Here is a 25889-nt window from a genome sequence, read left to right on the forward strand (position 1 = left end):
TGAGAAAGAGGTGAAAACCCTTGTGTCTTCTATGCAGGTCTCCCGACTGCCAAAACACTTGGCTTTGAAGGTCGACCCTGCTAACCGTGCACGCAGCCCTGCTACCCATGCACACAGACATGCAGCCCTGCTACATGCACATTTTCACACACACATCTTGCAGTTCCTGATTGGGATGTGAACGGAGGCTGCAAGAGCTGAGTAGCTGAAGGACCTTCCACCTAACTAACTTAAGGTCATGTAATCACTCACTTCACCTGAACGGTTATTGGGTTAATCGGGTGGAAGGTCCTTCAGTTTTCTTCTCAGCACGTGCAGCCTCCGTACAGGTGCCTGCTTCTTTCTCTTGTGCCTGCATCGATCACATAGATCAGTGTCAGAAAGGAGAAGAAAGGGTGGCTTCCTCTGTGGTCTGGAAGGAGGCGGTGTCAAGTGTTCTCCTCCTTCACAGAAGCTGCATCTGGACTATGAGACGCACATACTTTTAGCAAAAGTTTTTCTTGTTAAAAAAAAATACCATATGTAGTAAGGTGCACTGAATAGTCTGGCTACAACAAGGGTGTACTGAGTGCTTGGTTTGAACAGTCATTTTGTGATGAAAAGACTTTAACCCCTTAAGCCCCGAGGGTGGTTTGCACATTAATGACAGGGCCAATTTTTACAATTCTGACCACTGTCCCTTTATGAGGTTATAACTCTGGAACGCTTCAACGGATCTTGGCGATTCTGACATTGTTTTCTCGTGACATATTGTACTTCATGTTAGTGGTAAAATTTCTTCGATATAACTTGCGTTTATTTGTGAAAAAAATGAATATTTGGAGAAAATTTTGAAAATTTCGCAATTTTCCAACTTTGAATTTTTATGCCCTTAAATCACAGACATATGTCACACAAAATACTTAATAAATAACATTTCCCACATGTCTACTTTACATCAGCACAATTTTGGAACCAAAATTTTTTTTTGTGACGGAGTTATAAGGGTTAAAAGTTGACCAGCAATTTCTCATTTTTACAACACCATTTTTTTTTAGGGACCACATCTCATTTGAAGTCATTTTGACGGGTCTATATGATAGAAAATACCCAAGTGTGACACCATTCTAAAAACTGCACCCCTCAAGGTACTCAAAACCACTTTCAAGAAGTTTATTAACCCTTCAGGTGTTTCACAGGAATTTTTGGAATGTTTAAATAAAAATGAACATTTAACTTTTTTTCACACAAAATTTATTTCAGCTCCAATTTGTTTTATTTTACCAACAGGTAACAGGAGAAAATAGACCCCAAAAGTTGTTGTACAATTTGTCCTGAGTACGCTGATACCCCATATGTGGGGGTAAACCACAGTTTGGGCGCATGGCAGAGCTTGGAAGCAAAGGAGCGCCATTTGACTTTTCAATGCAAAATTGACTGGAATTGAGATGGGACGCCATGTTGCATTTGGAGAGCCCCTGATGTGCCTAAACATTGAAACCCCCCACAAGTGACACCATTTTGGAAAGTAGACCCCCTAAGGAACTTATCTAGATGTGTGGTGAGCACTTTGACCCAACAAGTGCTTTACAGAAGTTTATAATGCAGAGCCGTAAAAATAAAAAATCATATTTTTTCACAAAAATTATCTTTTCACCCCCAATTTTTTATTTTCCCAAGGGTGAGAGAAGAAATTGGACCCCAAAAATTGTTGTGCAATTTGTCCTGAGTACGCTGATACCCCATATGTGGGTGTAAACCATTGTTTGGGCGCAGGGCAGAGCTCGGAAGGGAAGAAGCGCCATTTGACTTTTCAATGCAAAATTGACTGGAATTGAGATGGGACGCCATGTTGCGTTTGGAGAGCCCCTAATGTGCCTAAACATTGAAACCCCCCACGAGTGACACCATTTTGGAAAGTAGACCCCTTAAGGAACTTATCTAGATGTGTGTTGAGCACTTTGACCCAACAAGTGCTTCACAGAAGTTTATAATGCAGAGCCGTAAAAATAAAAAATCATATTTTTTCACAAAAATGATCTTTTCACCCCCATTTTTTTATTTCCCCAAGGGTAAGAGAAGAAATTAGACCACAAAAGTTGTTGTGCAATTTGTCCTGAGTACGACGATACCTCATATGTGGGGGTAAACCATTGTTTGGGCGCATAGCAGAGCTCAGAAGGGAAGAAGCGCTATTTTACTTTTCAATGCAAAATTGACTGGAATTAAGATGGGATGCCATGTTGCGTTTGGAGAGCCCCTGATGTGCCTAAACATTAAACCCCCCCACAAGTGACACCATTTTGGAAAGTAGACCCCCTAAGGAACTTATCTAGATGTGTTTTGAGAGCTTTGAACCCCCAAGTGTTTCACTACAGTTTATAACGCAGAGCCGTGAAAATAAAAATTATTATTTTTTTTCACAAAAATGATTTTTTAGCCCCCAGTTTTGTATTTTCACAAGGGTATCAGGATAAATTGGACCCCAAAAGTTGTTGTCCAATTTGTCTGGAGTACGCTGATACCCCATTTGTGGGGAGGGACCACTGTTTGGGCGCATGACAGAGCTCGGAAGGGAAGGAGCGCCATTTGGAATGCAGACTTAAATGGATTGGTCTGCAGGCGTCACGTTGCATTTGCAGAGCCCCTGATGTACCCAAACAGTACAAACCCCCCACAAGTGACCCCATATTGGAAACTAGACCCCCCAAGGAACTTATCTAGATGTGTTGTGAGAACTTTGAACCCCCAAGTGTTTCACTACAGTTTATAACGCAGAGCCGTGAAAATAAAAATTATTTTTCTTTTTGACAAAAATGATTTTTTAGCCCCCAGTTTTGTATTTTCACAAGGGTATCAGGATAAATTGGACCCTAAAAGTTGTTGTCCAATTTGTCCTGAGTACGCTGATACCCCCTATGTGGGGGGGAACCACTGTTTGGGCGCATGACAGAGCTCGGAAGGGAAGAAGCGCCATTTGGAATGCAGACTTAAATGGATTGGTCTGCAGGCGTCACGTTGCATTTGCAGAGCCCCTGATGTACCCAAATAGTACAAACCCCCCACAAGTGACCCCATATTGGAAACTAGACCTCCCAAGGAACTTATCTAGATGTGTTGTGAGAACTTTGAACCCCCAAGTGTTTCACTACAGTTTACAACGCAGAGCCGTGAAAATAAAACATTTTTTTTCCCACAAAAATGATTTTTAGCCCCCCAAATTTTTATTTTTCCAAGGATAACAAGAGAACTTGGACCCCAGAAGTTGTTGTTCAATTTGTCCCTAGTACGCTGATACCCCATATGTTGGGGTAAACCCCTTTTTGGACGCACGGGAGAGCTCGGAAGGGAAGGAGCACTGTTTTACTTTTTCAACGCAGAATTGGCTGGAATTGAGATTGGACGCCATGTCGCGTTTGGAGAGCCCCTGATGTGCCTGAACAGTGGAAACTCCCCAATTCTACCTGAAACCCTACCCCTAACCGTTTACTGAACATTTTCTGACAGTCATAAGTGCCACGTATTTAAGTGCCACGTATTTAAGTGCCACGTATTTCAGTGCCACGTATTTCAGTGCCACGTTATTTCAGTGCCACGTTATTTCAGTGCCACGATATTTCAGTGCCACGTATTTCAGTGCCACGTATTTCAGTGCCACGTATTTCAGTGCCACGTATTTCAGTGCCACGTATTTCAGTGCCACGTATTTCAGTGCCACGTATTTCAGGCACTGAAAAATACGTGGCACGTAAATACGTGGCACGTAAATACGTGGCACGTAAATACGTGGCACTTAAATACGTGGCACTTAAATACGTGGCACTTAAATACGTGGCACTTAAATACGTGGCACTTAAATACGTGGCACTTAAATACGTGGCACTTAAATACGTGGCACTTAAATACGTGGCACTTAAATACGTGGCACTTAAATACGTGGCACTTAAATACGTGGCACTTAAATACGTGGCACTTAAATACGTGGCACTTAAATACGTGGCACTTAAATACGTGGCACTTAAATACGTGGCACTTAAATACGTGGCACTTAAATACGTGGCACTTAAATACGTGGCACTTAAATACGTGGCACTTATATACGTGGCACTTATATACGTGGCACTTATATACGTGGCACTTATATACGTGGCCACTGAAATATCGTGGCACTTATATACGTATATACGTATATAAACGTATATTTCAGTGCCACGTATTTCAGTGCCACGTATTTCAGGTTAGGGGTAGGGTTAGAGTTTTTTGTTTTTTTCTTGTTTTCTTGTGTTTTTCTATAAAAACGCATGCGTTTTACCGCGTTTACATGCATTTTTTCACACATGCGGTTTTTTTAAAAAACGCATGCAGATAAAAACGCAAGTGTGAAACCAGACTAAAAGACGCTTTTTATAGCAAAAAAGTTTTTACGTCTCCACATTTTGAGACCTATAATTTTTCCACATTTTGGTCCACAGAGTCATGTGAGGTCTTGTTTTTTGCGGGACGAGTTGACGTTTTTATTGGTAACATTTTCGGACACGTGACCATTTTTTATCACTTTTTATTCCGATTTTTGTGAGGCAGAATAACCAAAAACCAGCTATTCATGAATTTCTTTTGGGAGAGGCGTTTATACCGTTCTGCGCTTGGTAAAATTGATAAAGCAGTTTTATTCGTCGGGTCAGTACGATTACAGCGATACCTCATTTATATCATTTTTTTATGTTTTGACGCTTTTATACGATAAAAACTATTTTATAGAAAAAATAATTATTTTGGCATCGCTTTATTCTGAGGACTATAACTTTTTTATTTTTTTGCTGATGATGCTGTATGGCGGCTCGTTTTTTGCGGGACAAGATGACGTTTTCAGCGGTAACATGGTTATTTATATCCGTCTTTTTGATCGCGTGTTATTCCACTTTTTGTTCGGCGGTATGGTAATAAAGCGTTGTTTTTTGCCTCGTTTTTTTTTTTTTTTTTTTTCTTACGGTGTTTACTGAAGGGGTTAACTAGTGGGCCAGTTTTATAGGTTGGGTCGTTACGGACGCGGCGATACTAAATATGTGTACTTTTATTGTTTTTGTTTGTTTTTTTTAGATAAAGAAATGTATTTATGGGAATAATATTTTTTTTATTATTATTATTTATTTAGGAATTATTATTTTTTTTTTTTTACACATGTGGAAATTTTTTTTTTTTACTTTTTTACTTTGTCCCAGGGGGGGACATCACAGATCGCAGATCTGATAGTGTGCACAGCACTCTATCAGATCTGCGATCATACTTTCATCGGAGCAGGCTGCAGCTTTCATCTGCAGCCTGCTCCGACCCGGAAGTGCTCCCTGCAGGACCCGGATACAGCCCCTCGGCCATTTTGGATCCGGGGCCTGCAGGGAGAAGACGTTCGGTACGAGGTGAGTACATCACCTTGTACCGATCGTCTCAGGGAAGCCCGCAGGGAGCCCCCTCCCTGCGCGATGCTTCCCTGTACCGCCGGTACACCGCGATCATGTTTGATCGCGGTGTGCCGGGGGTTAATGTGCCGGGGGCGGTCCGTGACCGCTCCTGGCACATAGTGCCGGATGTCAGCTGCGATATGCAGCCGACACCCGGCCGCGATCGGCCGCGCTCCCCCCGTGAGCGCGGCCGATCGCGTATGACGTACTATACCGTCACCGGGAATTAAGGCCCACCCCACCTCGACGGTATAGTACGTCATATGGGATTAAGGGGTTAAACCCCTCCCTGATATGGCAATTTTACTTTTTTTTTTTTTCCTCCCCTCTTCCAAGATCCCCATTTTTTATTTTTCTATCTACATAGCTGTATGAGGGCTTGGTTTTAGTGGAACGAATTGCAAAGTTGAATGACACCATTTAGTTTACCGCTCAATCCCGTGAGCAAATATGAAAAAAAAATATTCAAGTGCAGTGAAATTTAGCAAAAAAAATAATTATATATTATACACACACAGACCACAATTTTTTGGATTCTTTAAGTGGTAAAAAAACAAAAAACTGAAAATTTGTGCACAAAAATATTTTTTGCTTGTGCTGTTACTTTTTGAGAACAGCACAAGCATGTTTTCATTTTTCGGTTGATGGAGCTGTGCGAGGGCTTCTTTTTTTGCCCTAGGCTGAAATTTTTATTGACATGTGTTGAACATTTCTTATTGCTAAAAAAAACAAAAAAGCCGTAATTCTGGCCATACTATTTTATTTTCTCTTTACGGCGTCTTGATCTGGTTACTAAATATAATCTTTTGATAGATCCAACCACCCAAGCTGCCGCCTCACCATCCACCCGAGCCGCTGCCACGTCACCAACCACCCGAGCTGCCGTGTCACCAACCACCCGAGCTGCTGCGTCACCAACCACCCGAGCTGCCGCGTCACCAACCACCCGAGCTGCCGCGTCACCAACCACCCGAGCTGCCGCCTCACCACCACCAGAGCGGCCGCCTCACCAACCACCAGAGCGGCCGCCTCACCAGCACCAGAGCGGCCGCCTCACCAGCACCAGAGCTGCCGCCTCACCAGCACCAGAGCTGCGGCACCCCCGACCTTCTTCCCCATTAACCCATAGAATGTAAGCCCGCAAGGACAGGGTCCTCTCTCCCCTCTGTACCAGTCTGTCATTGTAAATTTATTGCTATATAAATAAATATTAATAATAATAGATCGAACTTTAATGGAACGAGGTGGCTTTATTGTTATTTTTTTACTGTTATAGAGGGAAAAACATGAATTTTTAAAAACTTGTTTCTTCACTTTAATTTCTTAGCCCCTTAAGTATTATAATATATAGTAAAAATCCGTTTCCTACCTATGAAATCCAGCTACAGAAGTACTGTAAAGGCAGGCTCTAAGTTCTTCTGCTGATCCCTGGCTACAATACCATCGCTCCCTGCAATCATGTCGCAGAGAGGCCAATGGGTGCATATAAGTGGCAAACGGCAGCAGGTGGAGCTCAGCGCCATACGAGAGGCTAACGGCAGCAGGTGGAGCTCAGCACCATACGAGAGGCTAACGGCAGCAGGTGGAGCTCCACCCCATACAAGAGGCCAACGGCAGCAGGTGGAGCTCCACCCCATACAAGAGGCCAACGGCAGCAGGTGAAGCTCAGCGCCATACGAGAGGCTGTCGGCAGCAGGTGGAGCTCAGCATCATACAAAAGGCTAACGGCAGCAGGTGGAGCTCAGCCCCATACGAGATGCTAACGGCAGCAGGTGGAGCTCAGCGTCAAACAAGAGGCTAACGGCAGCAAGTGGAGCACAGAGCCACCCGCAGCTGCTCTTGGAGGCAAAGGATGGCACTGTAAGTGCTTCTTCTCACTTGCGAGCAACTCTGATGAGTCTCGCATGGTTAAAACCAGGCTCTGTACCCGGCAGTCATATCGGAGCGTGCAGCAGTATAGGAATACATGCAGCCGCACACTCCGCTCCTCTGTGCCGGCAGCAGCGCCGGGGTATTGCCGTGCGAGACTCATCCGAGTCTCGCACAAGTGAGAAGGAGCCCTAAGACAGCCAGTTTCTGCCAGCAATGGTGCAGGTTCAGTTTCTCTGGTGATTGGTGGCCCATTCATACAGCCAGTCAGCAATGAGTGTTCCTGTGAGTGTTCGTTCATTTAATATCAGTTTATATTACTTTCCCTGCCAAAACCACAGGATAAAGCTGAACATTCATGTGTAGGGGGAAGCCGGAGAAGCCATCTCATGTGTTTGGGCATCTTCACGGCAAGGACGGGGATGTTACCTGTGGATGGTAGACGCTGAGTGACTTCACTTTGTGTAACGGTAATAACACCTTCAGTAAGAATATCTTGTGCTCTTCTTTTAATGGTAAGGCAAATCCATTTATTATACTGGAACACAGGATAAAGAGAATTTCTATTATGGCGGCTCAACAGCAGCAGACGGCGCATCTCCACCATTGGGGGGGGGGGTAGTAATGACCAAACCAGTGATGAGAAGATGGTAAGTCTGCCAATGTGAGAATAAATCCAAAAATAGGGATTTTTGTGTGTACTCACCGTAAAATCCTTTTCTCCGAGCCACTCATTGGGGGACACAGGACCATGGGTGTTATGCTGCTGTCACTAGGAGGCTGACACTAAGTTGAGACAAAAAAGAGTTAGCTCCTCCCCTGCAGTATACACCCTCATGCTGGCTTCCAGAGACCCAGTTCAGTGCAAAAGCAGTAGGAGAATAATAACAGTAAAATACCTAACATTAAAGTATAACATGTCGAAGACAGTCAGGAACCAAAAAGGTAACAAGCCATAAGGCTAACAGGGTGGGTGCTGTGTCCCCCAATGAGTGGCTCAGAGAAAAGGATTTTACGGTGAGTACACACAAAAATCCCTATTTCTCCTTCGCCACATTGGGGGACACAGGACCATGGGACGTCCCAAAGCAGTCCCTGGGTGGGAAACAAAACAACCAAATAAACTCCGTGTACCAACTGACTATAAATGCGCTACGGCCGCTTGCAGAATAAGTCTGCCAAGGGCCGCATCCGCAGAAGATTGAATATGGACATTGTAGTGCTTTGAAAAAGTATGCAGGCTGGACCACGTTGCGGCCTTGCAAACCTGCTCCGCCGTCGCCTGGTGCCGGATGGCCCAGGAAGCACCCGACAGAGTAGAGTGTGCTCTAATCCCCGCCGGGACAGGTCTGGCCCTGACCCGATAGCCAGATGGATTCGGTCTGCTAGCGAAGAATCCTATCGTGGCCTTAGACGCAGCTAAACCCTTTCTGTGACCCTCCGGGAGAACAAAGAGGGAGTCCGATTTGCGGAAATGAGCAGTTCTGGAAATGTATCTCCTGAGGGCCGTACCACATCCAGGGAATGAAGGGCCTTTTCGACCCTGTGTTTTGGCTGTGGGCAGAAAGAGGGAAGAATGATGTCCTCGTTAAGGTGGAAAGAGGAGACCACCTTAGGGAGAAAGTCCGGAGATGGGCGTAGAACTACCTTGTCCTGGTGGAAGGCAAGGAAAGGCGCCCGGCAGGATAAAGCGGTCAATTCTGAGACCCATCTGATAGATGTCACTGCCACAAGGAAGGCAACCTTCCAGGAGAGGACAGGTAGCGGCACGTCCTGAAGAGGTTCAAACGGAGGTTCCTGAAGAACGCTCAGGACCAAATTGAGATACCAGGTCTCTAACGGCATTCTGTATGGGGGTACCACATGGGAGACCCCCTGAATGAAGGTCCTGACTTGCAAGTTGGCAGCGATCCTACGTTGAAACAACACGGATAGAGCCGAGATCTGACCCTTGAGGGAACTCAGTGCCAGGCCGGAATCCAAACCGGACTGCAAGAAATCCAAAATGGAAGGAATAGAGAAAGCAAGCGGAGGGCGACCTCGGAGCCTGCACCACGAGAAGTAGGCCTTCCAGGTGCGATGGTAGATGCGAGCGGAGGACGTCTTGCGAGCTTTGATCATGGTGGGAATGACCTGCTGAGAGAAACCAGCTTGGGCTAGAATCCAGGTTTCAACAGCCACGCCGTTAAACGTAGGGCCCCTGAGCTCTTGTGGAAGATCGGCCCTTGACGAAGCAGATCTGGGCGGTCTGGTAACCGCCAGGGAATGTCGGACACAAGCTGAACGAGCTCCGCGTACCATGCGCGACGTGGCCAATCCGGGGCAACAAGGATGACCTGAACCCCCTCCGTCTTGATTTTTCGGATCACCTTCGGTAGTAAGGGAAGCGGAGGGAACACGTACGGAAGTTGGAACCGATGCCACGGGTATATCAGAGCGTCCACCCCGATGGCCTGGGGATCCCGAGAACGTGCTATGCAGTTGTGAACTTTGGCGTTCAGTCTGGACGCCATCAGATCCACGTCCGGGGTTCCCCAGCGAAGACAGATTTGCCGGAAAACCTCTGGATGAAGTTCCCACTCCCCCGAGGCGAGGCCCTGACGGCTGAGAAAATCCGCCGCCCAGTTCTCCACGCCCGTAATGTGCACCGCGGAAATGATAGAGTGGTTGGCCTCGGCCCAACGAAGAATGTGGGAGACTTCCTGCATCGCCGCCCTGCTGCGGGTACCCCCTTGATGGTTTATATACGCCACGGCTGTGACGTTGTCAGATTGAACTCGAACTGGGTGACCCGCATGCAGGGGGTGGAAGCGTCTCAGGGCGAGTCTGATCGCACGAATTTCCAGGATGTTTATAGGGAGCCTCGACTCCCGAATCGTCCAACGCCCCTGGGCAGAGTGGTGTAGGAAAACCGCTCCCCAGCCGAGCAGACTGGCATCGGTAGTTACCACCAGCCAGCGGATCGGGAGGAAAGACTTCCCCTGGAGGATAGATGATCCCAGAGTCCACCATGTGAGGGCTTGCCTGATCCGTGGTGACAGAGGGCATGGGCGATCGAGGGATAAGGGATTCCTGTCCCAGATGTCCAACAGAGCCTGTTGTAAGGGGTGGAGATGGAGTTGAGCGAAGGGAACAGCTTCTATTGCGGCCACCATCTTTCCCAGAATCTTCATGGCAAAACGGATGGACCGGGGACGAGGGTGACAGAGGGTCCGAGCTCCCTGCTGAAGCTCTTGGGCCTTGGACCGAGGAAGTAAGATCAGTCCCCTCGATGTGTCCAGGATCATGCCTAGGAATGAAATCCGTCGGGCAGGAATGGGAGAGGACTTGTCCGAGTTGATTAGCCAGCCCAGGCGCGAAAGAGAATCCAAGGTAATGCGGACGCTTGCTTCGCAGGCCTGATAAGACGGACCTTTTATGAGGAGGTCGTCTAAGTATGGCAACACGACCACTCCTCGAGAGTGAAGAATAGCCATGACAGCCGCCATGACTTTTGTAAATACCCTGGGTGCCGTGGCGAGACCGAAGGGTAAGGCTGTGAACTGAAAGTGGTCCTCCAGGATGGCGAAACGGAGAAACCTTTGATGTGGCGGGAAGATTGGGATGTGAAGGTAAGCATCTTTGATATCTATTGATGCTAGGAACTCCCCTCTTTCCATAGAGGAGATGACTGATTGGAGAGATTCCATCCTGAAGTGCCGTACTTTTACGTACTTGTTTAGGAGCTTCAGGTCCAAAATGGGGCGTACCGTCCCGTCCTTTTTCGGCACGACGAAGAGGTTCGAGTAGAAACCTCTGAATCTCTCGTGTTCCGGAACCGGAACAATGACCCCGCTTTGGCGGAGGGATTCGATGGCGCAGCGAAGGGCGCAAGATTGAGCTCCCGAACTTGGGAGACGAGAGGGAAAAAACCATGCTGGAGGGGAGGCGGAGAATTCTAGTTTGTAGCCAGACGACACCAGATCCCTGACCCATTCGTCGTGGACGACGGAGAGCCAGACGTGCTGAAAAAGAAGCAGACGTCCGCCTACTTTGGAGGTGTCGACTGGAATAGACCTCGAGTCATTGTGAGGTGAATCTGGCAGGCCTGGACCCTCTGGTTCTGGGTTGCCTAGGCTTTCCTCGCCAGCACTGATTCGGCCTGAAGGAAGGTCGAGAGTCCCTGTCTAGGCGAGCGGATCGTTCTGATCTGGATGAGGGGGCAGAATTGGACCAGAATGGGCAACTGGGAAAGGGCCGAAAGCGAAAATATTGTTGACGCTGAAAAGCGGCTTTGGGCCTATGTTGTGGGAGGAACTTGCTCTTTCCTCCTGTAGCGTCGGAAATAAGCTGGTCTAATTTTTCTCCGAAAAGACGCCCGCTCTGAAAGGGAAGGGAAATCAGAGACTTTTTTGAGGAGGAATCTGCGCGCCACTCTCTGAGCCAGATAGCTCTCCTAATGGTGATGGCGTTAGAAGCTGCAGTTGCTGCACAGTCCGCCGCGTCGATGGACGCATACATCACATAATCTCCAGCCACGGCAATTTGTTTGGCCAGGTCTGCCACCTCAGGCGGAAGTTCCTGTTCCTGAATGGATTTTGCGAGGGCATCCGCCCAGTAAACCATTGCCTTGGCAACCCACGCCGCAGCGAAGGAGGGAGATAGAGAAGAACCCGAGGCTTCGTACACTGAGCGAGCTAGGGAATCTAGCTGGCGTTCTGTGGGACTCTTAATTGAAGCACCGTCAGGAACGGATAGGAGAGTTTTGGTTGCCAAGCGCGAAACCGGAGGATCTACTTGTGGAGATTCCGTCCAATCTTTAACAAGATCTGCGGAAAAGGGATACTTCGACTCCAGAGTCTTTTTGCCTGTAAAACGCTTATCCGGACGCTCCCTGTGTCGCCTGACTATATCCAGGAAATCTGGGTGAGAGGCAAACGTCTTATGGGAACGCTTCTCGTAAAGGAAACAGAATGGTCCGGGGCAGAATTAGAATCATCGTCCACTTTTAGTGAATGATTGACTGCCTCAATGAGGGAGTCGACAGTAGACCTAAACTCCGGAGCATCCGGGTCTAAGGATGCATCAGACTCATACTCAGAGTCGTGATCGCTACGGGCCCCTAGGGAGGGTGAGCGAGAAGTGGAGCTACCAGAGGCTGACTGGTGTGACGAGTGCTCAGGGGAGGTAGTGCGGATCAGTTTTCTGGATGACCGTGCCTCCTTCCGGTGAGAGCGGCCCCTGCTGGCCGACGATTCCCCAGTTACAGAGGGATCTCTTAACCCAGGAAAAAGAGGGCCCCGCTCCCCAGAGGGGTCCTGAAGGGATTTAATCGCTTTGGCCAGCGAATCCACAGACTGTGACAGGGACGCCACCCACTCCGGGGGACTAGATATACTGGGGTCGGTAGCGGCGGAGGGCTCCTGGGCATCGCAGGCTGAGCAGAGGGAGGAACTCTGAGGCCGAGGAAGAGGAGCCTGGCAGGTGGTACACGCAGTAAAAAGGTAGTATGCACCTTAGTGATCTTTCTGGTCCTTGACTGGGACATGGTGTACGCTAAAGTAAGAGATAGCGCACAGGTAGGGCCTGTAAGCTGTGGAAGCGAGGGCGACGCTGCAAGGGAGAACTAACGTCGTCTCCTTACCCGTGGTTCTGTGTCCCGCTGAGAGAGGGAGAGCGGCGGTGCTGGTGGAGAGACAGCCAGCGGACAGGGCGCTGCACTTGGAGGAGCGCAGCCGGCAGTCAGAGCGCTGCACGTGGAGCTGGAGATGCGGCGTGCAGAGAGAAGAAAGATGGCCGCCGGGGGTTGGTGAGGGAAATCTCGCAGAGAGGGAGAAGCGCCAGGACCGGGGGGGCGGCGCCGGCCCCTAGGGGAGACCTTGAAAAGGTGAAGGAGCCCTCCGGAACCGCTGGGACGACCGACCCTCCCCCAAATGTTATGGCACTTACCCCGACAGAAGGGGAGAAACGCAGAGAAGCTTGCTGCACCTCTTCTGGTGAGCTGTGCCTGGAGGATTAGGACGGTGCAGGGTTGGGGGAAGCCTCTATCCACCATCCCCATAAAAAGGGGGGTGGAGAGGAACCGTCCGCCTCCTTCCATCATCCGCTTTCTCAGTGGTGATGCAGTGGGGGCTGCAAGGACGCCACAAAGCAAGGTGCCTCTGAACAGCCGAGGTAAAACCTGGTGGGCAGGGCAAAAAGTCCGGCAATAGGCCTGGCTGCAGAAGAGGATACTGAAGGTGACACTCCAGTGCTCGTCTGATAAGGGAGGGGGGAGATCGGTGCCCTTGAAGGGGCCCGTCGCTCCTAGAATCAGCTCAGGCAGTGGCTTCCCTCGTTGCAGGAGAGGATACGGAGAGGTAAAACTCCCGTGCTCGCCCGTTGTTGGTTCGGGGGAGATCGGAACATGAAAGAATGCGTCGCCCCCTTCGTCCGGGATAGAAAAGTTTAAATCCAGTGTGCCTCCTACGGACACTAAGCTTGAACTGGGTCTCTGGAAGCCAGCATGAGGGTGTATACTGCAGGGGAGGAGCTAACTCTTTTTTGTCTCAACTTAGTGTCAGCCTCCTAGTGACAGCAGCATAACACCCATGGTCCTGTGTCCCCCAATGTGGCGAAGGAGAAATATACTGTAGTGGGATGTCGGATTGTAAGCACCCAGGAGGCAGGCAATGTTAGTAACAGTGACTCTGCACGATGCTGCACTATATGTTGGTGCCATATAAGCAACAGACAGATTGATGAATACAGGGCATTTGTCTGCTGTTATTAGAACATTTCATGTCTTATAAAGTCAGCTAAAATGTTTGCTTTTTCTGAGGGTGGCCACCAGGGGCGCTGTCTGACTGGAGATGGCAGTGAGTGAAATGTGTGACTCTCTTCCCATCTTTGTGCTGATTTTCAGCTCCGGTTGAAGACCCCCGTCTGCTCATACAGCATCTCATGTTTGCTTCCCTGCAGAATTGGTGCATAAATCAAATAAATACATGAAAAGAACCCACCTCCCGAGGATTTCCAACAGCTCTGCTATGCCGTTGTGATGTTCTGTTTCATAAATAAACCTAAAAAGAGAATAAAGAACAAATGAGATATGGAAAAATATCTGCACCGACCTACACCGGTGACCAGTCACATTAATGAAAAAAAAAAAAAGCCATGGGCAACCTGGCCGCTCATTCTTAATTTTCGATTTTTATGTAGTGATAGGATCCTAGCAAATTATCCTCTACCCTATCGTTAGAAGATAAAAAAAAAATGTGGGGGGATAGGGAAAATAACCCTTTAATACAAGTGGGTGCAACCCTGACTTGCTTGGCTTTTTCCGCAGCGGTAAAGCATTCAATAGAACTTGCCATATGTGTTTAAAGGGAGATAACCCCAATTAAATGACTGTCCAGACTCCCAACATTGGGAAAGGGTTAAGGGAACATTATCTCAATTCTCACGTATCCTCTGTGGCACTTGTGGCTTCAGAACGGAGTTGGGGGTGACAGACGCTGGTGGGGTCACCAGATGTGCCCACCATGTTTGCAGAGACCAAACTGTTAGCCGTTTCGATGCACAATGAACAGACTGGGAAATGCTACGTTCGTCCAATGCACTGAACTCTATGTGTGCGACAGAAAATTAAACATATTTGGGCAAAGGTCAGACAGTCCGTGAGTCGGGAAAAGCTGCAGGCAGCGAAGAACATTTACCACGAAACATGGATCAAAAAAACGACAGGACTGAAAGTATAAATTATTGACGTCACAATCACAAAGCAGCAGCTCACGTGATACCGGGGGAACGAGCAGTAACGTGCATTTATTACTTCCAGCATGCGGAGAAAAGAACAATACTTATGACCAGATCCTTCAATTAAGAAACAAAAAGACCTCGGCGCCAAGAACATTCTGTACCAGGAGACTATACGGAGGAGAAATAAAGAAAAACCTTACAATATAGGACAGCTCAGGAATGGAGGGCACACGGGCACATCCCCGTGTAACACCAAGGCACTGGCACTTCAGGAACATCCATCAATTCAGTCAGGAAGCAGAAGCTATTGTGGATCAATGTCAGTGGGCTTAAGTGACAACAGGAGCAATGGATGACATCCAAATGGGAACGTGGCGGTGGTGGCCGCAGAAGACTGTCCTCGCTCCTTCCCGATTCTTCTGTAGCTTTTCGTTGTGTCCTTGTCACTACAGGTACCATGAGGTGGTGCCCGGGGCCCATGCAGCTTTCACAGGAGTCCAGCTTCTCCTTACAAGGCTTCAAGTGTCCCAGCAAAGTCTCAAGAGCGCTGAGGAGACACCAGGACACATGAGGAGAGCCAGAGTCGAAGAAAAACCATCAGCCCAATTGCAGGACTGGTATCTGTTCTTTTGTGAGAGGAGAAACAAAAAACGAATGCCAGAGCCCTACAAGATGACCTTCCGTGACTACTGGTAATGTGGCATGTAGGCAAACTATAAAACAGACAATGAGAGAGACATGGGGCCCAAAGTCTTCAAGTGAAAACTGTGCACAAAGAACAGCTCCGAGCAAACATTCGCCAGAGAACACCAGTATTTGCAGGGCTGCATTGGCGCCTTGTTTTCTTCAGTCACCTGCCATGGGTGAACTTGCGCTCAACTGTGATGTAAAAATTTGGAACATTATGCTCGAGCATGACCAGTTGGGTGGGTCAGTGATGGTCTTGGGAGGGATTTCCTTCGAGGGTCACATAAACCTCCACATGATACTCAGCAGTACCAGGACTGGCACGGGTGCCACTTTCAGACCTTCCTTTGGTGCAGAGAGGCTTGGGCTCCTCCTGGTGCAGGACAAGGCTGGCCTCCTGTGACCAGAGTGTGTAGGAAGTTCCAGGTGACAATGACAGGCTTTCACGTCCGCCAGACCTGGATCCATCAGATAACCTCAGGGACATGATATATCAGTGCATTAGAAGCCACCAAGTAGATCCACAGGCTTTCCAGGACACATCCGTCGCCTCATCAGGAGCATGGCCAGACATCAAAAGTGCACATAGACATGTGGGGGCACACACACTACTGAGACACATTATGAGTCACAGTGATTGAAATTCGCACAAATCAGATCCACCTGGGATTTAATTTTTTGTACGTTGATTTTTGTGGTGACTTAATCCAGCCCTCGGTTAGTTGATGTTCTTGGTTTCCATTCACCCTTGATGCATCTTTTTCTTAAACTACACTATTTAGATATCAGTAAAGATTTCAACTGTAATCTCTCATTTCCAGAAACCCGATGTGTGAATTATGTGCTGCAATAATTTTTGGGGTAATACTTTTTTTAAAAAAAATTTACGTGCATGTATTTGGGGCTACAAATTATTTTTGCAATTTTGGATTCATTAAAAATGTTGCACCGTTTGGCTTCTTACAGCCGTCGTGTTTACTCATTTTAGTTCTTTTAGCCATCTTTTTCTGAGCTCCTCTCAGACGATTTAAGACCACAGACCACATAAAGTGAATGTGCAGGAAAACAAACTGTAAAATCTAAAACTGTGCAAAAGTATTTTTTAGCCCAAATACATGCAATTAAAAATTGTAGGTGGACACCTTTGAGTTTTCCCATCTCCCTAAGGAAAGACCATATTCCATCATAGCTTCCCCTGGCCTCGCTACATGGAGACTTTACACTGGATGCTATTTCCATGGTCTGGCTATGAGACATTATACTGAAAACGTAGTAATCAGGAATACGGCGCATATTCTCCACTGAGGCGCCCAGTAAAAGGTTCTGACAACCCACACCCACCTATAAAATATATTATTGATCTGTTTCCTGATGTATGCCCGGAGACCCAAGAACTTCCCATAGATTCGGTGGAGAGTCGTCTTCAGAAAATCCCTCTCTCTGGGGTCTTCACTGTCAAAGAGCTCCAATAACTAGGGAATTAGAAAAAATATATATTAAGACATACAAAGAAAACAAGACAAAAAAGAAAAACAAAACTTTGCTGACTCAAAAAAAGCAAAAAACAAAACCTCCAAACCTGAAGAACAAACTTCTGATCAATGTATTTCTTTGCTACATTGGGTTGGAAGTCGGGAGATTCCAGGAATCTCAAGAAAAATTCATACACAAGCTGAAAGAAACGGGGAACACAAATTAAATAGTGAAGTAAGATATAACTTTCTGTTCACAAATTTTTAATAAAAGCAAATCCACCATGACAGACATTCAAATAGGAACGTGACATATCGCTGGCATGTGCTGAGTTTTTTTTTTTTTTTTTTTTTTTGGGGGGGGGGTCCAAAGGCTGTGCAGTTTTTTGGAAGCATTTATCTCTGGAATATGTTCCTTCGGGGGTAGAATACAATTTATTGCCCTCAGTTATCAGCCCTTTAATTTTCTGCCCCCTTATAAGCTGAGCTCACGAGTCTGGGACAGAGTTAAGAGGCCATTACCTGCAAGTGAGGCCATGCTGCCTCCAACGTTGGCTCGTCTTCCTCCGGGTCAAACTCTGCCCCTGTTGGATTGGAGGATGGAGGTAACGTCCGGAACATGTTCACTGCAAACTTAGAAGAAAAAAAAACAAAAAAAAAACAACAACACATGAATGAGTTACTAAGTCAGATAGTATCTATGGTCTCTGAAACTAAGCAATATCTATCAAGACTTTGACACTAGTCAAGGTGGCTTAATGCCAGGCAGTGTATGTAAAGGCCTGATATTCAGGTTGGGACACCAGATGACAAAAAAAAATAGCTTAGGAGTCCTCTGGGTGGTCCTAATCGGTGACTGACAGACTTCCCTGTAGGAGCTTTCATCCGGAACAAGCTATGAGGAGTCCAGTAGGCGGGGACTGGCATTCTGCTCATGCAGCCAGAGTTCATCATAGACTAGTTCCGCCCACTGGACTCCTAAGCAAAAAGTTATATTGATATTTTATGTAAAAAAAAATACAATCAGATCAATCTGTTCAGCTCACTCTGCTCTATTACATGGTGCTGATAGATTGATAGTAATTTAATTGTAACAGGGTCCCTTTTTGACATGCTGTTAGTGATGAGCAAGTGCACTCGTTGCTCGGGTGGTCTCCAAGTATTTGTAACTGCTCGGAGATTTAGTTTTTGTTTATGCAGCTGCATGATTTACAGATACTAGCCAGCCTGAGTACATGTGGGGGTTGCCTGGTTGCTAGGGAATCCCCACATGTATTCAAGCTGTCTATCAGCTGTAAATCATGCAGCTGAGGCAACGAAAACTAAATCTCCGAGCAGTTACAAATACTTGGAGACCACCCGAGCAACGAGTACACTCGCTCATCACTACATGCTGTCAGTGAATGTAAGCAAGAGTTTAGATGGAACATTTCCATTCACTGACAGCATGCCAGACGTTGATGTCTCAGGAGAGGTTTTTGGTGTTGCATGGCTGCCTGCCTTGGTCACTCTCTGGAGGGCTCACCATGTGAACGACCTCAGGGTAGATCGGTTCTGTGATGACGTTGCGATTGTGGGTGATGTATTCCACCATCTCGCTCAGCGCCGCTCTCTTCACTTCCTTCCATTTCAGGTCACTCAGTGGGTCAGAGACAAAATCGAAGAGTACGCAGCACTGCCGCAGCTTCTGGACGAACAGCTTTTCCTGCTCGGCTGGGGGAACATCTGCAAACGGAAAGACAAAGCTTTAACGCAAACTGTAAAAATGTCGCCAAGAGATGCGTCTTATATATCACCCATTACTTCTGTTCGTAAGGCTCTCTACTCTTGGATTATTCTGAAAAGGTTTCTTATATCTACAAGTCCTGTGTGTGTGTACATGGCCATTATAGAACTTGTATCCTGCATTTTCACCACTTTTCCCTTCTGTAAACTCTATCTTATTTTCAGTTCTATGAGCTAGTGGGTGAAGACCAGCATTCACTTACCAAATATGTGATAAGTAGCTGACTAGGGTAGGGGGCGCCGCTGTGCAGAGAAAAAGAGTAAAAGGGGACGCTGCACAACCGGTCCCGGAGAACACGGCTCCATACACCATAAAGTGTTTGCTCTCCAGAACTGCAGCTCAGCTCCTCTTAAAGTGCATGCGACCCAAGAATGGCCATTACACCGTAGAGCTATAGATTATGAATACACAAACCCCCTAAGCAATGGTTCATCACAGGAATGTGCTGCCTTTCTATGTTGCGAAAACCTCCGTTCTCACGCTCCCGATGGGAGCAGCACTCATTATCCTGAACGTGACATAATGGACGCTAATAACCATCTGCGCGGTCTCTCTCGTGAGGGAGCCTTTCCATCTTTTCTTTGGTAGTGAACAACATTTGTCCTGTCCTTCCATTCTGGTATAAGCAGGCCGCACGTAACGATGGCCATCATCAGTGATCTGTATGCAGACGAATGTCAGGAAGACGCAGTCCACGTCCTCCCTGCGCTGCCACACCATCACGCCACAAGTTTCCATGGCTGCCATGCAACTGTGACTCCACCACTTCCACATCCTACAGCGAGGTGCTCTTGACGGTACACCTAAAATGGTGAGGACAAAGGGGGTGTGGACTGTAGAGTGACGGTTTGATCCCGGCATGGCTGATCACAGAACCATCGAGTCCAACAGCAGCAGTGGTTATACACAGCTTCCATCAGCTTGTTGGGGTCCCAACCTGCTTATGCCAAATTGCAAAAGCTGTAAGGGGGTTAAATAAACCCACAAATTTTAAATCAAATTCTTAAAATAGCCCAAAAATGGGGGGGGGGAAAAAAAAAAAAAGTTTTCTGTCCCCGCTTCTGTGGCCAAACAGACAGTTCTGAGAGGAGGGCCATTGATGTGGCTGCTATGGGATACAAAGCCTCAATAAAAGCATGTGCGGAAGTGGAGCTCAGGAAACTGCAGCTAGAAACTTGTGTCAGCTGCCAGGGGGGGTCAACGTCACTCCTAACTGTGGGTTTTGGGATGGAACTAAATGTGGGTCCAGCGAGGATCGTCTGGTATCAGCAATGGTTATATGAATTTACAGTGTGCAGTGGAGGCTGCTCACAGCTGAGAGTCTGCAACAAGTGTATTCAATGTGCACAATCCTGTTAGTCTGCGTCCGCGGCACATTATGTGAATTAAGTCATTGCAAACACCAAAGAGCCATGAACCCCCAGCGACCCAATACTAGCACAGCGCACACGCCGAACCAGCGGTCAGAGAATACGCAGGACGCATAACTGACCATGAACAACATTCATCATCGGCACAAAATAAGTGTCTGATGGCTGGTGGTTTCACTGCTGTGATTGATTACAAGATCAGTGGACACATTATAGTCTATAGGACTCCTCACCCCCCAGTCTATATCCTCCGGCCCTTCACTCTCACTCCGTCTAGTGTATAGCCTTTGGCCTTTCACGGTCCGCCACATGCCATCCGCCTTTACCATCATGTGACAGAGCGGCCGGTGATTCAGAGCTCACTGATACCAGCACAGTCCTGTAATGGGAGCCACCGGGGTAACAAGTCCGTCCATGACATGTCTTCCTCCTAAATATTCTCCCATCACCGGTGAGTGATATTATTGAGAAAAGGAAGAAACCGCAGCAACTCAGCCACAATGGGGAGACCCCGCAACGTTACAATACAATGGGCCGAGTGCTGAGGAGCAGAGGGCAGAAAAGTCGACCCCGAACTGCAGAGTCCAGACCACCTCTGCGCCCCCGCCAGGAGCTTCATGGCCAAGCAGCTGCATGAAGCCGTACATCACCAAGCACAATGCTGTGCATCGGATAGAGTGGTGTAAAGAGGCCACCACTGGGCTCTTACTGCATTGTGCCCCCTGTACAGATGGTGGAGGATAATGCCATGGGCTGTTATCAGAGGGCGGCCTCATAGTTACAGTGATGGGAAAGCTTAAATCCTTCAGCACAAGACTTTGTTCCCACAAAGCTGAAGCTACAATTGTCCACATATATATATCCATATGGGAATAAATGCGGTTTTATGCTCAGACCACTACAAAACACATCAGCAACAAAATTCCTGTTCTGATAGTTCTGCTACAATGCATCACTCTGGAGTATTATCTTATCTAGATACATCTGTAACAAACTCTCAGCTGTGAGAGGTATCAGCCGCATCAAAGCTTTTTAGCCCTTGAATGGAAAATTTAGAGTGCATGGAAGCCAAGATCTTAGAAACTGCGAAGAATTGAGAAGCAAAGCATATTGGAATGTTGCAAGACTTAAGCTAGAAAACATAAATAAATAAAAACCGTAAAAGTTGATATTTAAAAACTACAAATGGTCTGTCTTGCAGGTGTGAGAGGCAGCGGGTACGGGTCTCTCTGGAGAGGCAGTGTTCGCAGAGTCTGGTTGGCATCCCTGGCCTGGCAACAGCTTCTCCTGCCCTTTCCTGATTGCTAATGAGCCCTGATGCCGCGTTTCGCCATCGCCCTGAGCACCAAGCAGAAGACGGGCAGTGGGGGCAGGAGAACCACCGGGAGTTTATCCCAGCAAATAACACACAATGCACAGTCAAACTCGATTACAGCCTTCGTCATCGTTGCCTGGAAACCATTGATGGCTGCCCGCGCTGGAACTGGAAAGGTGCTAAATGACGACGACGCACCGACAAGGGCTGCTCAGGGCTGGGAATGGAAGAGCGGCCACACAACATGGGGGACGCAGTCGTGCAAGCATCAGTTACACAACCCCAGGAGGGGCCAATGCTGGAATATCAAGAAAGGCATTTCATCTCCTAAAAGATGGTGTCCGCGGTGAGAATGCAATCCACCAGTCTGGGATGTGTCGTCGTCATATGATAAAAGAAAGCAAACGACACAATTATGGTGAAGGCTGGTTCTGACCAAACCCCTATTGAGATTATCACCTTAATTTTTTGTGGGGCCGTTCTCCTGTTATTCCTCCTGGAAATGTCTAAAAATATTAACTACCGCGTGTCCTTACACATGCTAATATTGTCCAATTAGTGCCAATGGAATGGTAACACTCATACATTTCCAGGAGACATAACAGGGGAACACCACAAGACATTCTCAGTAAAATCGCTCCAGAAATCCAATTCCATGCGGGATAAAGTACAGTGGGTACGGAAAGTATTCAGGCCCCTTTAAGTTTTTCACTCTTTGTTTCATTGCAGACATTTGGTAAATCAAAAAGTAATTTTTTTTCTCATTAATGTACACTCCGCACCCCATCTTGACTGAAAAAAAAAACCAAAAACAAAAAAAAAAACAAATGTAGTAATTTTTGCAAATTTAGTAAAAAAAGAAAAACCAAAATGTCATATGGTCATAAGACCTGGCCGTCCAGCCAAACTGAGCAATCGTGGGAGAAGAGCCTAGAAGAGAGAGGTAAAGAAGAACCCCAAGATCACTGTGGCTGAGCTCCAGAGATGCAGTAGGGAGATGGAAGAAAGTTCTACAAAGTCAACTATCACTGCAGCCCTCCACCAGTGTGGCCTTTATGGCAGAATGGCCCGACGGCAGCCTCTCTGTGCAAGACATATGAAAGCCCGCATAGTTTGTTAAAAAACACATGAAGGACTCCCAGACTATGAGAAATAAGATTCTCTGGTCGGATGAGACGAAGATAGACCTTTTTGTTGACAATTCTAAGCGGTATTTGTGGAGAAAACCAGGCACTGCTCATCACCTGCCCAATACAATCCCAACACCAGGCACTGCTCATCACCTGCCCAATACAATCCCAACAGTGAAACATGGTGGTGGCAGCATCATGCTATGGGAGTGTTTTTCAGCTGCAGGGACAGGATGACTGGTTGTCATTGAAGGAAACATGAATGTGGCCAAGTACAGAGATATCCTGGATTAAAACTTCGTCCAGAGTGCTTTGGACCTCAGACTTGGCTGAAGGTTCACCTTCCAACAAGACAATGACCTAAGCACACAGCTAAAATAACAAAGGAGTGGCTTCAGAACAACTCTGACCATTGTTGACTGGCCCAGCCAGAGCCCTGACCTAAACCCAATTGAGCATCTCTGGAGAGACCTGAAAATGGCTGTCCACCAACGTTCACCATCCACCCTGACGGAACTGGAGAGGATCTGCAAGGAAGAATGGCAGAGGATCCCCAAATCCAGGTGTGAAAAACTTGTTTCATCACTCCCAAAAAGACTCATGGCTGTACCAGCTCAAAAGGTGCTTCTACTCAGTACTGAGCAAAGGGTCTGAATACTTATGACCATGTGATATTTCAGTTTTTCTTTTTTAATAAATTTGCAAAAATGTCTACATTTATGTTTTTGGGTTTTTTTTAGTCAAGATGGGGTGCAGAGTGTATAGTAACCTCTTCAAGACCGCCCACAATAGATATAAGTTGGTGCTTGCTGGGCTTTGTGCAGCGCCGACGTTTATTAACGGTGGGCGGTCTAGCAGCACTCAGGACCCCCAGGGTCCTGCAAGCACTGTGATTCCTGTGCAGAGCGGTTGCTTTGACAGGCGACATCATTGGGACCTGATTAGATCAAGTCCCAATGATGTTAACCCTTTGCTATCATCGCGATATTTAGAAGATAGCAGACGGAGACCCCTGCTATACTCGCCTCTCCGACGCCCCCCATGATGAGATCTGATCACATCATGGGGGATCCCGCCTTGTCCCGGCAGCCCGAGGTCATGTGATGACCTCTGAGTCTGCCAGCTACGATGGCCAGTTAAACACTGTAATCGTACGGGGCCGAAGAATAAAGCTGCCTTATTAATGTTAATACACACAGATCGTCATAAAAAAAAATTCCTGAATTCCTGGAGTTCATCTGTCTCCCAAAAATCAGAATAAAAAGCAACAAAAAAATATCATGAGCCCGTAAATGATACCAATAAAGTCAGCTCGACCCGCAAAAATCAAGCCATCACATGACTGTCGGCCAAAATATTGAAAAATTCTAGCTCTCAAAATAGTGATGCAAAAACTTGTTTTTGCAATAAAAAGTGTCTTTTAGTGTGTGACAGCTGCCAAACATAAAAACCAGATATAAATCTGGTATCGCTGTAATCACACTGACCTGAAGAATAAAGTCGCCTAATCACTTATACCACACGAGGAACGGCATAAAAAAAATAAATAAAACCAATTCTTCACATGCTGTTGATTTTTTCATTCTGCCTCCCAAAGATCGCAGTAAAGCTCGGCGCACATTTAACCCATGCACTGCGTTGAACGCTTACACCGGAGTTTCCGTGTAAATCTCTGAAATAAGTGATTCAGACGGAACCCCCGGCAGAAGATTCCCTATAATGAGGCAGATGGAGGCACTGTGGATGCCATAAAACCGGTGATCCGGCGAGGTCCCTCTTTTTATAGTCATACATAAAAGTGCAGTCAACTAGTTTTGTGCACCTCTGAAAAGAAGGACACCGATGAACAGAGGCCAGACGGAGTCCAGAGTAACTCTGCTGCCTCATTGTAGCGAATAGATCGGGGGTTTCATTTGTCACGCCACTCAGAGATTTAGATAGAAACCCCAAAGTAAGTGCTCAACGTAGAGCACCAGATAAATGTGATCCCAAACGTTATGTAAAATGCTCCCAGTAAAAGCTTCCACTCAATCCACAAAAAAAGCAAGTCCTCACTCAGGTCCATCTGTTAATGGAAATATTGGGGGCTTCCACGTTACTGCTATTACAAAGGCTCTGGAAAAGCGTTATGGCTAGTGATGAGCGAATATACTCATTACTCGAGATTTCCCGAGCACGCTCGGGTGTACCCAGAGTATTTTTTAGTGTTTGGAAATTTAGTTTTTATCACCGCAGCTGAATGATTTACATCTCTTAGCCAGCTTGATTTCATGTGGGGATTCCCTAGCAACCAGGCAACCCCCACATGTACTTATGCTGACTAACAGATGTAAATCATTCAGCTGCGGCAATGAAAATCTTCGAGCACTAAAAAATACTCGGAGGACACCCGAGCGGGCTCAGGAAATCTCGAGTAACAAGTATATTCGCTCATCACTAGTTATGGCTACTCGCCCCCCTAAAGGAAATTCTGAACTCCAAAATTCAAATGCCCCCCTCCCTTCTGAGCCCCACAGTGTACCTAAACCACATACATCATCCACATGTTTGGCATTTCTGTAGGGATGAGAGCACGCCTAATTTATGGGTGAATGTATCCAGAAGCAATGGCTGGGCATAACGTACTGGTCACTACAACGTACTGGTCACTACAGCGTACTGGTCACTACAACGGCAGTTTGCATTTTTCACTCAGCAACATCCACTGCTGCCTGTTTCTGGAAAACACTTACGGAGTTAAAATCATCACTACAATTGTAGATAAATTCCTAAAGGGGTGTAATTTCTAAACTGGGGTCACCTGAGGGGGGGGGGGATTCTGCTTTTCTGACATGTAGGGCCTCTTTATAGAGAGTCTGGAAACTATTCTATAATAATTTGTTCTCCAAGAGTCAAATAGAGCTCTGTCCCTCCAGAGTCTTGCTGTGTGGCTAAGCAGTACTGTACAGCCACATATGGGGTATTGCCAAGTTCAGAAGAAGTTGTATAACACATTTTGGCACCATTTTTACCCATTTCCCATTGTGAAAATGTAAAATCTGGGGCTAAAACAATTTTTCCATGATAAAAATGTAATTATTTTTTCTTCACTGCCCAATGATATCAA

At 46.9% G+C, this 25889-nt stretch overlaps 1 protein-coding gene across 4 annotated transcripts in view; it reads right to left on the reverse strand.

Annotated features, from left to right (window-relative positions):
- The window catches only part of PPP2R5C (protein phosphatase 2 regulatory subunit B'gamma), an 83534-nt gene that overhangs the window by 7241 nt on the left and 50404 nt on the right, over positions 1-25889 (reverse strand). For all 4 annotated transcript variants that reach the window (XM_077269211.1, XM_077269198.1, XM_077269206.1 and 1 more), the window contains 6 exons: positions 18708-18907; positions 17705-17815; positions 17290-17382; positions 17052-17182; positions 14285-14344; positions 7734-7842 (listed from right to left, as the gene is read on the reverse strand). In XM_077269211.1, the coding sequence (XP_077125326.1) occupies positions 7734-7842; positions 14285-14344; positions 17052-17182; positions 17290-17382; positions 17705-17815; positions 18708-18907 (704 nt within the window). The remainder of the gene's footprint in view (positions 1-7733; positions 7843-14284; positions 14345-17051; positions 17183-17289; positions 17383-17704; positions 17816-18707; positions 18908-25889) is intronic.

Source organism: Ranitomeya variabilis, chromosome 1, assembly GCF_051348905.1.
Source record: "Ranitomeya variabilis isolate aRanVar5 chromosome 1, aRanVar5.hap1, whole genome shotgun sequence".
NCBI lineage: Eukaryota > Metazoa > Chordata > Amphibia > Anura > Dendrobatidae > Ranitomeya > Ranitomeya variabilis.